This window comes from Callorhinus ursinus, unplaced genomic scaffold (genome assembly GCF_003265705.2).
Source record: "Callorhinus ursinus isolate GAN/ISIS: 27379988/994484 unplaced genomic scaffold, GSC_fseal_2.0 scaffold22, whole genome shotgun sequence".
Classification (NCBI taxonomy): Eukaryota; Metazoa; Chordata; class Mammalia; order Carnivora; family Otariidae; genus Callorhinus; species Callorhinus ursinus.
The window spans coordinates 27,833,571-27,848,197 of record NW_027397084.1 but is presented as its reverse complement, the minus strand read 5'-3'; the positions used below and the strand labels follow the sequence as shown (position 1 = coordinate 27,848,197).

General features: G+C 37.1%; 1 protein-coding gene across 3 annotated transcripts in view; it reads left to right on the top strand.

The window, feature by feature from the left end:
- Positions 1-14,627, top strand: part of COL12A1 (collagen type XII alpha 1 chain) — a 112,226-nt gene that overhangs the window by 31,263 nt on the left and 66,336 nt on the right. For 2 of the 3 annotated variants that reach the window (XM_073905230.1, XM_025890779.2), the window contains exons 13-22: positions 1,060-1,332; positions 6,212-6,478; positions 6,935-7,127; positions 8,008-8,129; positions 9,897-10,046; positions 10,127-10,246; positions 10,346-10,510; positions 11,039-11,185; positions 12,744-12,883; positions 13,402-13,531. In XM_073905230.1, the coding sequence (XP_073761331.1) occupies positions 1,060-1,332; positions 6,212-6,478; positions 6,935-7,127; positions 8,008-8,129; positions 9,897-10,046; positions 10,127-10,246; positions 10,346-10,510; positions 11,039-11,185; positions 12,744-12,883; positions 13,402-13,531 (1,707 nt within the window). The remainder of the gene's footprint in view (positions 1-1,059; positions 1,333-6,211; positions 6,479-6,934; positions 7,128-8,007; positions 8,130-9,896; positions 10,047-10,126; positions 10,247-10,345; positions 10,511-11,038; positions 11,186-12,743; positions 12,884-13,401; positions 13,532-14,627) is intronic. The other variant, XM_073905231.1, reaches the window with a different exon arrangement.

The following is a 14,627-nucleotide window of genomic DNA, read 5'->3' as shown; positions in this document are numbered from 1 at the left end:
GGCATAAACCCTAGTAAAGGTAGCCAATATAAAGTGACCTGTATATTTATCTTACATTTAAATTATGGAAAGTGAGGGTTTTATTGGAAGACATCTGTGCCTCCTATTAAGTTGAGGTTTCCATATTTTTCCATTTGGGTTGTATTTTTTTTTTTTTGAATTGAAAGAGCTAAAATTTAGTAGCAGACATTTTTGATCAGCTAGAACAAGTGGTGTGTTTTATTTTGATGACTAATCGCTTTGAAGTCTTCCAGAAGAATGATGGTTTTTAGTTTCGTTAGAGTTAAGCTATATTGGAAGTTTGTACTTCTCCTTTTAAATTGCATCAGCAAATAGAGTTTTCACCAAAAAATGATGCTGGAATTAATTTTTGCAAGTGATATGCAATTGTTGAAGTTATTATAGGTCATACATTGAAACTGAACTTATTTAAATTACATCAGAGAGAAAAAGATGATGGTAATGAAATAAAGATCTTTGTGAACAATGGCTATGTCATAAAGTAGACTGACATAGGGTAAAATTTTGGGATTTAGATGACTTTTTTCCCTTGGAGAACGATTTTTTTTTAAAGATTTTATTTGTTTGACAGAGAGAGATAGCGAGAGCAGGAACACAAGCAGGGGGAGTGGGAGAGGGAGAAGCAGGCTTCCCGCTGAGCGGGGAGCCCGATGTGGGACTCGATCCCAGGACCCTGGGATCATGACCTGAGCCGAAGGCAGACGCTTAATGACTGAGCCACCCAGGTGCCCCTGGAGAACGGTTTTTTTAGGCACGTACTCCTTCATGTTTGGATGGCAACCTTGTCCTGAAAGGCCTTCCAATCTGACTGAACACGAGGGGACCAGGGTGATAGGTAGGAATCAGAAAGGAACCTAGAATTTTATTCCATCAATCTGCTCCACTAATGGAACAGGACAGACAGCTCAGAAAGAAGAAATGGTCAACTTTAGACAAACTGAGTTTGAGTCCAGCAAGTTAGGATGTCTACCAGGATGAAGGACTATTTACATATCTAGTAGACATTGAAAACTGATTCCCCTTTAATTTCTATTCTAGAACGTGGTTCACCTACAGATTTTGTTACTAAAGATATCACCGACACATCAATTGGGGCGTATTGGACATCTGCTCCAGGAATGGTTCGAGGTTACAGGGTCTCATGGAAATCCCTTTATGATGATATTGAGACTGGAGAGAAAAGTCTTCCTGGAGATGCAATTCATACTGTGATAGAAAATCTTCAGCCAGAGACCAAATACAAGGTTTCAGTCTTTGCAGTTTACAGCAGTGGAGAAGGAGAACCTTTAAATGGAGAAGCCACGACTGAATGTAGGTAACATCATGAGTGTGTTGGGTGTGTGTTGGTGCTAATTAATAGCTATCAGCTCAAGTGACAGTTTAATCACTTGCCTTTATTTTTCGTTATATGATAAATGGGGATGAAAAATTAGGATCTTTAAAGACTGGTTTAAATTCAGGTTGGTTATTTCACTTAGCATAAAAATTGTATCATATTTTGAAATATTGAATCCCGTCCAGCTACCTATATTTGTCTCTCTCTGTCTTTTTTTCCTGATAGGATGGTCAACTAGATAAGAAGGTCAACTAGATAAGAAAGTCAACTAGTGAAAAGATCAGGAGCCTTGGAGACAGAGAGAATGCAGGCCCATTTATAGCTGTATGACCTTGGACAAATTACTTAACCTTCTTTGAGTCTCTGTTTCCTTATCTGTAGGTTGCAGTCTCGGAGTTGTCCTGAGGATTAAATGAAATAACAATGTGCAAAGCACCAAGCATAGTGCCTAGCCACTTAGAGTTGATTGAGAGTGGCTATGGAGACTATGATTATTATATGCCCAAGACCAATCCTAGAGACTTGACTTTATCCCTCTTGTATTTGGTAAGGTTAAATCAAAAGTCCACTCAATTTTCTAGTGGCTCAGATTTACCTTAATGTCATTAATATTCTTTCTGGTGAATGATTTTGAATGACTTATCATCATTTAGTATCAGCTGGTTGGTGAAAGATATGCCAACCTTCCTTAATTCTCTTCCCTAAGAAGCCATTTGTTAAGCATAGGCATTTCTAAGAATTTATAGGGGAAAAGTTTATTCCTTTTGTTCTGGGAAGGTTTTAGGAAAAGGGGAAAGAATGGCACATTCTTGCATTTCCTTTTATTAGAAAGAAATAGAGGAAATGAGGGATTTTTCTGATTAAGGAGGGGGGGATGCTGTGAGCAATTTCAGATAAGCCCCATATCCTGATTTTAAGTTGTCCTTAAGTTAAAGTCTTTTGGTCTGAGTTGTTGGAAGAACTCATCTCTCTCTCTTTTTTTTTTAAATTTTATTATGTTATGTTAGTCATCTCTCTTTTTTAATCACTGGCAAATTCAGTAGGATGTGTCTAAGTTTAAATTTGTGTCAAAATTACCCAGATTAAAAAAAATCAAACTCCTTATTGGAAATTTAAATATGTGAAAAGGCTTATTTCTCAGATATTCACATGATTGGTTTCCATGGTAGTAAATGAAATGTTGTGTCTGAATATACTGGCTGATGTAGTTTAAGAATCTGGCAGAAATTCATCTCTATTTCTGGCAGAAATTTATTTGTTGTAAAGAGAAATCATGATATAAACTAGGTCAGATATGACAAATATAGCTAAATTTATCTGTAGCAGTAAAGATACAGTTCATATGGTTGAGCAATTATGAAAGTATATGTATTTAGAGGGAAGCTTTTCCAAAAATTATCCTCCATTGTGTCTTCTTCCAAAAAGACTGAGTCTTCAGATATTTATTTGGGATTTCCACAAGGGGTATGTTTTAGCTAAATGCAAATATGTTAGCAGAAATCCTAAATAAACTTTCTTCTCCAAGAAGCTGAGCCTCTAAGAATTGTCAGTATTTCTTGACTAATTGATTTAAAGGTAAGTGAACAGAAAGGCCTCTTTTGAGCTAGGAGCAGACTAGGGAGGAATGAAACGTATTTTTTTTTTTTTTTGAGTTTTATTTCTATGCAAACTGCTCAAACATCTAAGCAGATAAGAGAGAAGGCAAGAAACTTTCTTTGTGCTACTACCATTTTGTTATATTTTATTTTGCTCTCTTTGTGGGAAGTAAAGCAATTTAGAAAGTGCTTGAGAAATCTGAGTCAGATGTGGTATTTAGGTGGTGGATGAATCCTAAAGTATGGATAACTGGGCAGTCACTAGGTCATGCTCTTAGAGTTTCTTATAGACTTCCAAGAGGACATTTTGGAAGTATTTTCAGGATTGCTTTTACCTAAAACTCAGCAATATGGTATGCAGACTGTTGATACAATGAAACCATGCATTGTAGCTAGAAAGCCAGCAGATGCGAACCTTTCTATTGGCTCTCCAGTCCATGGCAGCTGGTTTAGCAGAGGTGCAGTGGATGTTGGAAAGCATCTCCTGAGAGTTTCTAAAACATGAAAAGAACTTGTGAATGTTGCAGCATTTTATAGCATGTGGCGTACCTGTCAGTGAAGTGAAAAAATCTTGCTTTTTACTCATGGGACACCAACGAGGCTTTTTTTCTTCTCCCTAATATCCAAAGTTTTCCATTAAAACCAGGGTAAGATATGTTGTACCTTATGCTCACATAGCTGCTTTTAAGATTTTCTTTTTATCACTGATTTGAAGCAATTTGCTTCTGATGTGCTTGATGGTTTTTTTTTTCATGCTTCTTGTTCTTCTTGGATCTGTGAGTTTATAGTTTTGTAAAATTAGAAAATATTTAGACCATTATTTTTTTCAAATACTTTATTTATTACACCCCACTATCTTTAGGTACTCCAATTATACATGTATTAGTCTGTTTGAAGTTATCACACAACTTACTATTGTGCTGTTCAGTTTTTCAATCTTTTTTTCTTGTGTTTCATTTCAGATAGTTTCCATTATCCTGCTAACAGGTTCACTAATGTTTCTTTCTGCAATTTCGAATCTGCTGTCAATACCATCCTATGTATCTTTCATCTCAGACATAGTATTTTCCATCTCTAGAAGTTTGGTTTGAGTCTCTTTTCTTTGTTCTGTGTCTTTACTTAACATGCCTACTATTTCTTCTGCCATCATCAATGTCTGGAATACAGTTGTCATAGCTGTTTTACTGTCCCTTTTGAATAATTATGTCCTATATGTCTTTTCTGGTTCTGTTTCTATATATTTGATTTTTCTTCTTCTTATGGGGTGTCTTAGTTCCAACTGCCATAACAAAATACCATGAACTGATGGCTTAAGCAACAGAAATTTATTTTCCCACATTTCTGGAGGCTGGAAGTCCAAGATCAAAGTTCTGGCAGAATATGATTTCTGGTGAGAACTCTGCTCCTGACTTGCAGATGGCCATCTTCTTCTATGTCCTCACATGGCCTTTCCTCCTCTCTGCATGTGGGCAGGGGGGCGGGCAGCGAGAGCATGCTCTGGTGTCTCCTCTTCATTTTATAAGGATTTCGGTCCCATCAGATTAGTACTGTACTCTTATGACTTTGTGTAATCCTGATTACCTCCCTAAGGTCCCATCGCCAAATACTATCACATTAGAGGTTAAGGCTTTAAAAATGGTTTTGAGGAGACACAATCATTCAGCCTATAACATAAATCATATTTTTTTCCTTCTTTGCATGCCTGGTAATTTTTATTAGATGCCAGACTTTGCGAATTTTACTTTGCTGGGTGCCGGATATTTTTACATTCTTATAAATATCCTCAAGTTTTTCTCTGGGATTCAGTCAAGTTACTTGGATGTAGTTTAATTTTTCTCAAGCTTTCATTTAAGTTGTGTTAGAACTAGACCAGAGGATCCTTTAGTTTAGGGATAACTTTGCCCCATTAGTGGGGCATTACTGGGGACCTGCATGAACTCTAGGAATTAATTGTTCCTTTTGCTCCTTTTGGGTGGTTCTTTCCCTAGTTTTGGGTAGTTTCCTCATGCATATGCACTGATTAGTACTGGGCTGAAGACTCCAGGAGGACCTCTTGCAGATTTTTGGAGCTTTTCCCTCTGTTACACCATCTCCTCTTCAATACTCTGCTCCGCAATTCTAGATGCCTTGGGCTCCCCTGACTCACAGAACTATCTCCTCAATTAAGCGAGATCACCAGGCTCCATCTGGTTTCTCTCTTCCTGAACTGGGGCTGGAAATTCTCTCTAAGCAATAAGCCAGGACAACTATAAATCTCACTCTTATTTCTTTCTATCTCTCAGGGATCACTCTCCCACATTGCCTGACGTCCAATGTTTGAAAAATGTTGTTCAATGTATATATTTAGTTTATTAAGATTTTTTAGTTTTTTCATGTGGTCCTTGCCTATTTGAACATGAAAATTTCTCATAGGATTAAGAAAGATTCTTTGCAATGTTTCCTTCAGTTTAGTGTCTTCGTATAGAAAGTGCTTATGACCTTTCAATGTTAAGATTATTGAATTGAGTGAAATGATCTTGCTTATAAACTCTAACTATGTAAAAGAAAACAGATGTGTGTTGGTTATTTGTGGATGTGGGATGATCTGTTTCTGATACAGTTATTGATAATTGTGAGGTATTAGTGAAAATTATTTAATAAGTAATACTGATTATATATTTATGAAACACTTTTTACATATAGCGTTTCCTAAAACACTCAGTGTATACCGATTTATCTTTAGAGCCCTTGAGATATTTTTATGTGTTAGAGTTTCCTATTCTTTTGTATTCATAGTTTTACATGTCCATGGCAGTCAGAAAGAATAGTGTTAACAATAATAGTCAACTCTGCTTAGTCATTTATGGACTGTACCCTTTTCTGAAAAGACTCAAATAATATTTCTGACCCTAAATTCATGATTTTTAGTATTCTCCACAGCATCATTGCCACAAGAATTATTTACAGCTGGAAATATAATAAAAATTCTAAAAGCTCATCTCCGGAAATGGATGTTTTCTTTACTAAAGTCCCTAGAATGCAAAAGGAAATCCGTGCAATAAGAACTTCCATTTTTTAGTTATTAGCTAGATAAAGAGAAAACATCTTACCATGATCCCACCGAGATTAGGCTCACACGCCATCATGAATTTATGAGAGATCATAATGCTAAGCAAGAGCACAGCGTACATAAGAAACCAGTTTCTTTTCACATAAATGGGAAAGTAGACGTGTCTATTTTCTTTCAGAGTATACATGTAATCTTCCTTTTATCTCACAGTATCCCAAGATTCAAAAACCTTGAAAGTGGATGAAGAAACAGAAAACACAATGAGAGTTACCTGGAAACCAGCACCTGGGAAAGTCATCAACTACCGGGTTGTGTATCGCCCCCGTGGGGGTGGGAGACAAATGGTTGCCAAAGTGCCACCCACAGTCACCTCAACAGTGTTAAAACGACTTCAACCCCAGACTACATACGACATCACAGTTCTCCCAATGTATAAGACAGGAGAAGGAAAGCTTAGGCAAGGATCAGGAACAACAGGTATAAAATAATAATTTTTTGGGGGGGAAGAGTATGATATTTTAAAGGAAGGCTTTCATACATCTATTTGTAAATATCTAAAATTAATTCTGTAATAAATTAAATTATAATAATTAGATAGGATGCCTAATTAGCATTCTATTTTTACCACTCTAGTTCCTGGTAAAATGATTCTATACATTAATGTTCGAATGCTAATCTAATCTTTTCCAGTTGTGAGAATTATTTTTATGTCCACTTGGTAGCACTTCGTTATCAGGATTTTTATTGGCTACTATATCCTGTGCTTGCCTGACTGAACCCTTTTGATAAATATACAATTTGAAGTGTGATGTATGTGATGATTCCCATGTATATCACTTAGGTATTTCTAATTCAATTTCTTACTGCAGGGGGGAATAAAAAACCCAAAGTTTAGTCCTATGGATAATATTTTAAAATTTTTTATCTTTACAGCTTCTCGATTTAAATCACCCAGAAACCTCAAAACATCTGACCCAACCATGTCGAGCTTCCGAGTGACTTGGGAGCCTGCCCCCGGGGAAGTAAAGGGTTATAAGGTCACGTTCCACCCCACAGGGGACGACAGAAGACTGGGGGAGTTAGTGGTTGGACCATATGACAATACAGTTGTTCTGGAGGAACTTAGGTAAGAATGAACTATATTCAGTTTTTGTTAAAAGATTGAATAATTTATGGAAATTAGTAGGTCTTCCACAGATAATCACTTCTGTGTTTGCTAGCGGAGCGTTTAGAATCAGCATGAGTGGAAATTATTCTCTTATTCTTGGACTTGCTGAAGTTGAGGTTAGGATTCAGAAGCTAGCAGAAGTTTTTGTAATGTTTTAATGATTTTTGTTGTTAAGAGATCAGGAATGGCATTTGTTCAATAACATCCTGCTTTTAAAAAAGATTAACGTCCATATTACATGATTTCATCCAAAGCAGCTTGTCCTTAGCCAGGCCCATGGAAATGTGGGGTTCTTGTGCCTTCTGGAAAGGCCCAGGTGACTCACGCTGAGATGCTGAGTATGAATCTCCTTCCAGGGTGGGCCACGGGAGAGAGAAGCAGGACTTTGTGCTTGGTGGCAGCTGGCAGGATTGGGGATGTGTGGGCTGATTAAAGGTCTCGCTTCAGGCTGTGCAGTGGAAAACAAGGAAGTCTGAGTTTGAACAGCACCCTACATTCATTACAGTAGGAAGAATGGACTACTGTGCATTGCCTTTTGGAAAGTTTGTTTGTCTCAATCACTCCTGCACCAATATTGAAATCTATATAAATGCTCACTATTTACTTTTATCAGATTAGAGAGAATGAAATTTACTGAGCCCACTATGTGCCAGGCACTTTATGTTACGTTGTAAGATACAACATTTAAATTATTTTCTTAAAGCCCATTGCTTAGAAGCAGTTTGTTATAACCTGCTTTAAGTGAATGTTTGCAAATCAAGATGAATGTCTTTAATAAAGCCAAATATGCTACCACTTGAGCCAGTATACATACAGACTATATATTTTAACATTTCAGGGCAGGTACCACCTATAAAGTAAATGTTTTTGGAATGTTTGATGGAGGAGAAAGTTCACCACTTGTTGGACAAGAAATGACAACCCTTTCTGACACAACTGTAATGCCAATTTTATCTTCTGGTAAGAAGTTGAGTTACATTCCCCTAGGAAATCTTAATATTATGAAACTATTTCAGATGTGAACTGTTAGGTTAATCACACAGTGAAAAGCAGCTATAAACATTTTATACTAAAATGTATTTAAGTAATTTACATGCCTAAACACATATCTTCAAATATCCAGCTAAGCATATCTTTGGCAATATTTTTTTAAGGCCTGTCTTGTCAGCATGTTACATAGTACTGTATTATTTAAAGATGAGTTTTTGCAATGGGTAGGTAATATATATTTTCTCTCTTTTTTGATGACTAAAATGCAATTTTATTTTGTTAATGTAGTTACAGAAATGATTTATTTGGGCTGAGCAAGCAGAGTTGGGTTATATAAGTAGGTGGACAACCATGACTTGGGAAGCAACATGGTAACATAAACCCTTTAGATTTTCCTGCTCCTGCCACAATTATAGCTTCGATGTGCATGAAGCTAGTTTTGAACATTCTTAGAGGTAGAAGTAGTGGATAGAATTTACTTCCAAATATTTTCCAGGATTTGATAAAAAAGAGTAAATCTGAGCAGGGTAGGGGAAGGTTTGCAAAGGCTTAGGTGTCTGGAGTAGTATCTGGGAGTCCTCAATCCTGATGGAGTGTACTATACGTGAAAGACACCTTTGTAGTGTGATGAGCATCATTTAATTTTTCTCAGTGAGCTTTTTAAAACAATATAAAGATCAGATGTTAAAATGGCAAGAAGTTGGAAAAGTCATAGCTGGTAATGTAAACTCCCAGAAAAGAGGGCATTTAAAAAATATGGATGTGGATAAAATAAATGGAAGTGTCAAATCCTACTGTTTTGCATGAATGTTCTACTGTTTCTGTTATGATGATATTAACTGACTTATATTTTTATTTTGTAGCTTGTGCACTGAGGATATTGGGATTTTTCTCTCTTTCCAAAGCACCCTAGCTTTGTGTCAGTGTTTGTGCTTGTTGTCTCTACAGCTCTCAATTTGTGTATTTGTTCGCATACTTCTTCTAAATTGTCTTCCTTATTTCTTGTTTTTTTAAATGTGCAGACTTCACCATCTGTATTTACCTAACTGTTATACATAGTAGATGATAAAGTTAAGCAGCTACCAACTCAATAATATAATAGCTATCAGGTTTTACAGCAAGGTATCTTTATTTCAAAAAGGTCTAATTTTAAGGGTCATGTGTCTAATCCTTCATGATATGTGGAATAATTACCCAGAAACTTAATTATTTTAGAAAAGATGTTTTTAGCTCACTAAAACCTTTCTTAGCTCACACATTTTATCAGTTCATTTCATACTTGTCTGCTAATGACCATTACATCTTATGGAAAACTGCAGCATTTAATCCTTAGATCACGTTAAAATTCTATTAAAATTATTAATGCCTTATAGTAAGATGGCTGTACATTCTCATTTTTATTTCAGCTCTTGGGTTTGTGAGCCCATTCACATTTACAGTGATGGTTTAATTTAAGTCTCCAGGGTCTACGACTGTGGCCAGGAAATATAGTCAAAGATGAAGGGAAGATTTGTCATAGAAATAATCATTGGAGGGATTGGTGGTTCTCATGAATGTTATTTGAGCTTAACGAACCATATGGACATGTATTCAGAATCTTGACCTCCAAATCACAAAGCTAAGCTACAGAACTGAAGCAGCTAGGCAAGCACCCAGGGATGGCAGAGGCATGGCTAGGAAGTAACCCTGCTAAGAATTTGCTCCTGACCCTGTCCTGTCTCACGATTGCCATGTCAGGGATGGAGTGTCTCACCAGAGCAGAAGCAGACATTGTGTTGCTGGTGGATGGATCATGGAGCATTGGCCGGGCAAATTTTAGAACCGTGAGGAGTTTCATCTCTCGCATTGTGGAAGTCTTTGAGATTGGTCCCAAAAGAGTACAAATTGGTAGGTCTGGCAATATTGAAGACCTTCAGACATTTTCATCATGCTCTTTATATATGCTAATGCCAGTGATGTTATTTTAGCCCTTGCTCAATATAGTGGGGACCCCAGAACAGAGTGGCAGCTAAATGCTCACAGAGACAAGAAGAGCTTACTGCAAGCTGTGGCAAACTTACCATACAAAGGAGGCAATACTCTCACAGGTGAGTAAGGATGATGTGGTGTGCTTTTAGCTCTTGCTTTTGGTCAGAACTTGTGGCTGAGTAATGATGTGACTGGTTCTCTTTTAAAAATCCCACTAGGCATGGCTTTGAATTTCATTCGTCAACAGAGCTTCAGGACCCAAGCTGGCATGAGGCCTCGAGCTCGAAAAATTGGTGTTCTCATCACCGATGGAAAATCACAAGATGATGTTGAGGCACCTTCAAAGAAACTCAAGGATGAAGGCGTGGAGCTGTTTGCTATTGGTAAGCACTCAAAAGGCTGGCGGTGCCCCTGGGGTTACAAAAGCTGAGGATATTTTTGTAGTTAAAAATAGTTCTTGAAGCACAAAAAACCCAAACAAACATATTTTCCCTATCACATAATTTATCAAAATGATATGCCAAGCAGTTAACTCATTTTCTTCTTCCTCCCTTGTAACGGGACAGAACTACATGGCTTCTTGGGAGAAAGTAATGGATCAAGAGGACAAATGTGCTATTACTAGGATTCAGGAAAATTCCTGTTTGGTTTTCCACGGCACCATGCTTATTTTTGATAGCCATTATTTTACTTTCCAGAAAAAACTCTCAAGAGACACTTTTTGGTGGGGAATTGGTGCTAGAAGCATTTAGGAGATACTTAAGAATAGATTTTGGTTTATATTATTTTTTCTTTGTTTCTATTTTGTAACTATAGATAATCATTTTATTATTGAGGAAAATCACATACATGTTCTGCTTAACAATGAAAATTCAAATGCTTTTAATTTGAATATGTCCTTTTCCCCCAAGGTATTAAAAATGCTGATGAAGATGAATTAAAGATGATTGCAACAGATCCTGATGATACCCATGCATACAACGTGGCAGATTTTGAGTCACTCTCTAAGATTGTAGATGACCTCACCATTAACTTGTGTAACAGTGTCAAAGGTCCAGGTAAGATTAGCCCAGGGCTTCTTAACCTTAGCACTGTTGATATTTGGGACAGATACTTATTTTTGGGATGCGGGAAGGGAACCCTTTTAGTGTATTGGGAGATATTTAGCAGCATCCCTTGGCCCTGCCCACTGGATGTTGGTGGCATCCCCTGAGTTGTGACAACTAAAAATATCTTCAAACGTTGCCAAATGTCTGCCGGGGAAAATAATGCCCTCAGTTTAGAATCATTAGTTTAGTCCCTGATTTTTTTCTCTGATTTGTTTCTGATGGCAGCAAACTAGAAATGGCTTGTAGCTTATTTGAAGATAAACAAATAATGTGGTAGAAATTGTTCATATGCTTTGGGTATTGAGGATGCATTTATTTGACTTTTGCTTCTTGAGTTTTTCTCTCCAAACATTTACAGATTTTCTTTTTGGATTTTGAACAACAGACTGACCTTTTCCCTGGAGAAATAAACCAGCCAGGAAGCCCGAATTTGTAGGCTTCTGGCTCTGGATTAGCTGAAAGAGTTGTAGTTTTATTTAGTTGGAGAGGACTTTGAGTGGGGATGAAAACATCTTTTATCTGTTTTCCTTTATTTTTTTTAATCAGCTATGTAATAGTTGCATTCATTCTAGATTCCCAGACAGTAAAATTGCTTGATAATTTTGTAGGCTTGATTATGACCCAACTATAATAAAGGTTAGAGTACTAAGAATGGAAAAGCTTTCCCCAGCTTTACAAAGAGAGTTGAAAGAGTTTTATGAGAATGATTGACATGCTAATGAAGTCATTGGATTAATTCTCTTTAAATTGTGACTGGGGACATCTTTCTAATGGTCATAGTGAGCTTAATATTTCTATTTTCATTGATGTTAATTCTAGATATTGTTCTGTAGTCATTCTGTTGTTCATTGGTCATTTCACTTCATCGACCCACAGAGAGCACAATCACAGGCAGTAGGGTATTCCCAAATTTTAAAAGACTTCGTTGTTTTTCTTCTTTCTTGACTAAGAAAATGGTTAGCTTTTCTTACTACTGAACTAGGTCCTGTAGGGGAACTAAACATAAATAAGAAACCAATTCCTTTCTCACAGAGCATAACCTATAGTTAGGGAGCTAAGACAGGATGAATATAAATAATCAAATGATAATGAGGGCGGTGAACTTGGGTAGTTCAAGATAGAGACAATGGAATTGCCAGGACACAAATCCTCCATCAATAATTATATGTACAAGATTAGAGAAAGGAGGACATATTCAAGGATGATTCAGAGGTTTTTGAGTTAGGCGACTGGTAAACGGGTGGTGCCATAAGGAAGTGTGGGACCAAGTTTTAATGAAAGACAATGAGCCCGGTCTTGATTCTTCTGGGACTGAAGAATCCTTTGCCTACCCATTCAGGGTGGTCTTACGAGCAATGGGACTCTAGACTGGTATACTGTGTATCAGTATATCAGGATGTGTGTACAAGTTTGAAATATGGGAATAATACTATTTTAATCTAATTTCAAATTTCATCACCTTGCTAGGATAATGAGAAAAGTGTATGTATTTTATTTCCATGTGTAGGTGACTTGGAAGCACCTTCTAACCTAATTATTTCTGAGCGAACCCATCGTTCTCTTAGAGTGAGCTGGACACCTCCTTCTGACAGTGTGGATAGGTATAAGGTGGAATACTACCCAGTTTCTGGAGGGAAACGTCAAGAAGTGAGTAGGCAACACCTACAACCCACTCCTTCCTGATAGTGAGATGGAGTCCTTCACATTAGGGTTCAGAAAAATGTTGGGTGTGGAACAAGAAGGATGCAGAGTGGGGCAGAACTGAGTCAGCAATAGTGCTTTCATTTGGGCTTAATTAAAGGAAAAGAGCTTTGCTTAAATTCTATGGTTTCTACAAATTGCAGAATGTCAATATGGTTTTTAATTAAAGGATGCTTGATTTATTTGTGAATTTATATTAGAGTCATGGAGTTGGAAGGAAACATTAAAGATGATCTAGTTTTACCCACTCATTTTACAAATAAGGAAACAACAGCTGGGAGAATAAATTACATGAATTGTCTAAGATCTCACTGTAATCTGGTAATTTCCAAAAACAAAAGACAATGGCCTCATTGAAATATGATTTCTAAGTTCACTGCAGTTAACGACTTTGTAATTATAGTAGAAAAGAGGGAAGCAATTGCAATATAAGTTATTATTTTTTTTTAAATTTTTTCCCCTAGTTTTATGTGAGCCGACTGGAAAGTAGCACAGTACTGAAAGATCTGAAGCCTGAAACTGAGTATGTTGTTAATGTGTATTCTGTGGTGGAAGATGAATATAGTGAACCTCTGAAGGGCACAGAAAAAACCTGTAAGTCTGATTAAAAACAATCTTCTCATTATCTTTTTAAAGATAAACAGGAGGCATTCCATTTGGGATTTTTGGCAGCCTTCCAAATCATTCTTTTATTCAATAGCCATTCAACAAATATTTACTGAGTGTGTTCTTCATATAGGCGCTCAATACTCAACTGCTCTTACTGGTTGTTTGTGCCATCATGGGACCCCAATGGTGGAATGGAGTAGTCATGGCCATAGATGACTTAGAAGGATAACTTGCCTTTCATAGAGTTATTCACTTCTTAAGAAAGATATCATGTGGGGAGTGGGACTAAGATTAGGAAGGGGAGCTGTGCAGAGGTGACCTATTTCAGTTTTGCAGGTGGTCAGATCTTCCTGCTGTAAATGAGACCACCCTTTTTTTCTGGCCTTCGCCTCCTGGTCTTTACTAGAGAAGCTCTAATGGCTTTGACTTTGAGTAGAACTTTTGGCGGAGATGTTCCTGCTTCTATTCCTGGCAGGGTTTCTGAGGCCTGGTAGGATTTCTGAGGCCATATGAAAAGACTCTTTCCTTCTCCCCTCTTCTTGGCTGGACTCCAGGGGAAGGAGGCCACTAATAAGACAAAGAAGTGGGCATCACTCTCTCCAAGGCAAGAACTGACTCTACTTAATCTTCAGTTCCATAATTCTTTATCTCTTCTCTCTCTCTTTACTATATAAGTTTTAGGTGTAGAACATTGTAAGTCAACAGTTGTATATACTACAAAGTGATCACCCCTCAAAGTCTATTACCATCCATCACTCTACACTTGATCCTCTACCCCTTTCACCCACCCTCTAACCCCAATCCCCTCTGGTAACCACTGATTTGTTCTCTGTATCTATGAATTTGGTTTTGTTTGATTGTTTGGTTTTTGTTTGTTTGTTTAGAGACTCCACATATGAGTGAAATCAGATGCTATTTGTCTTTCTCCTGGTTTATTTCACTTAGCATAATACCCTCAAGGCCCATCACAAATGGCAAGATTTCATTCTTTTTTATGGCTGAGCAGTACTCCATTATATATATATTTCATTATATACATATTGTGTGTATATATATATATAGAGAGAGACATATATATATA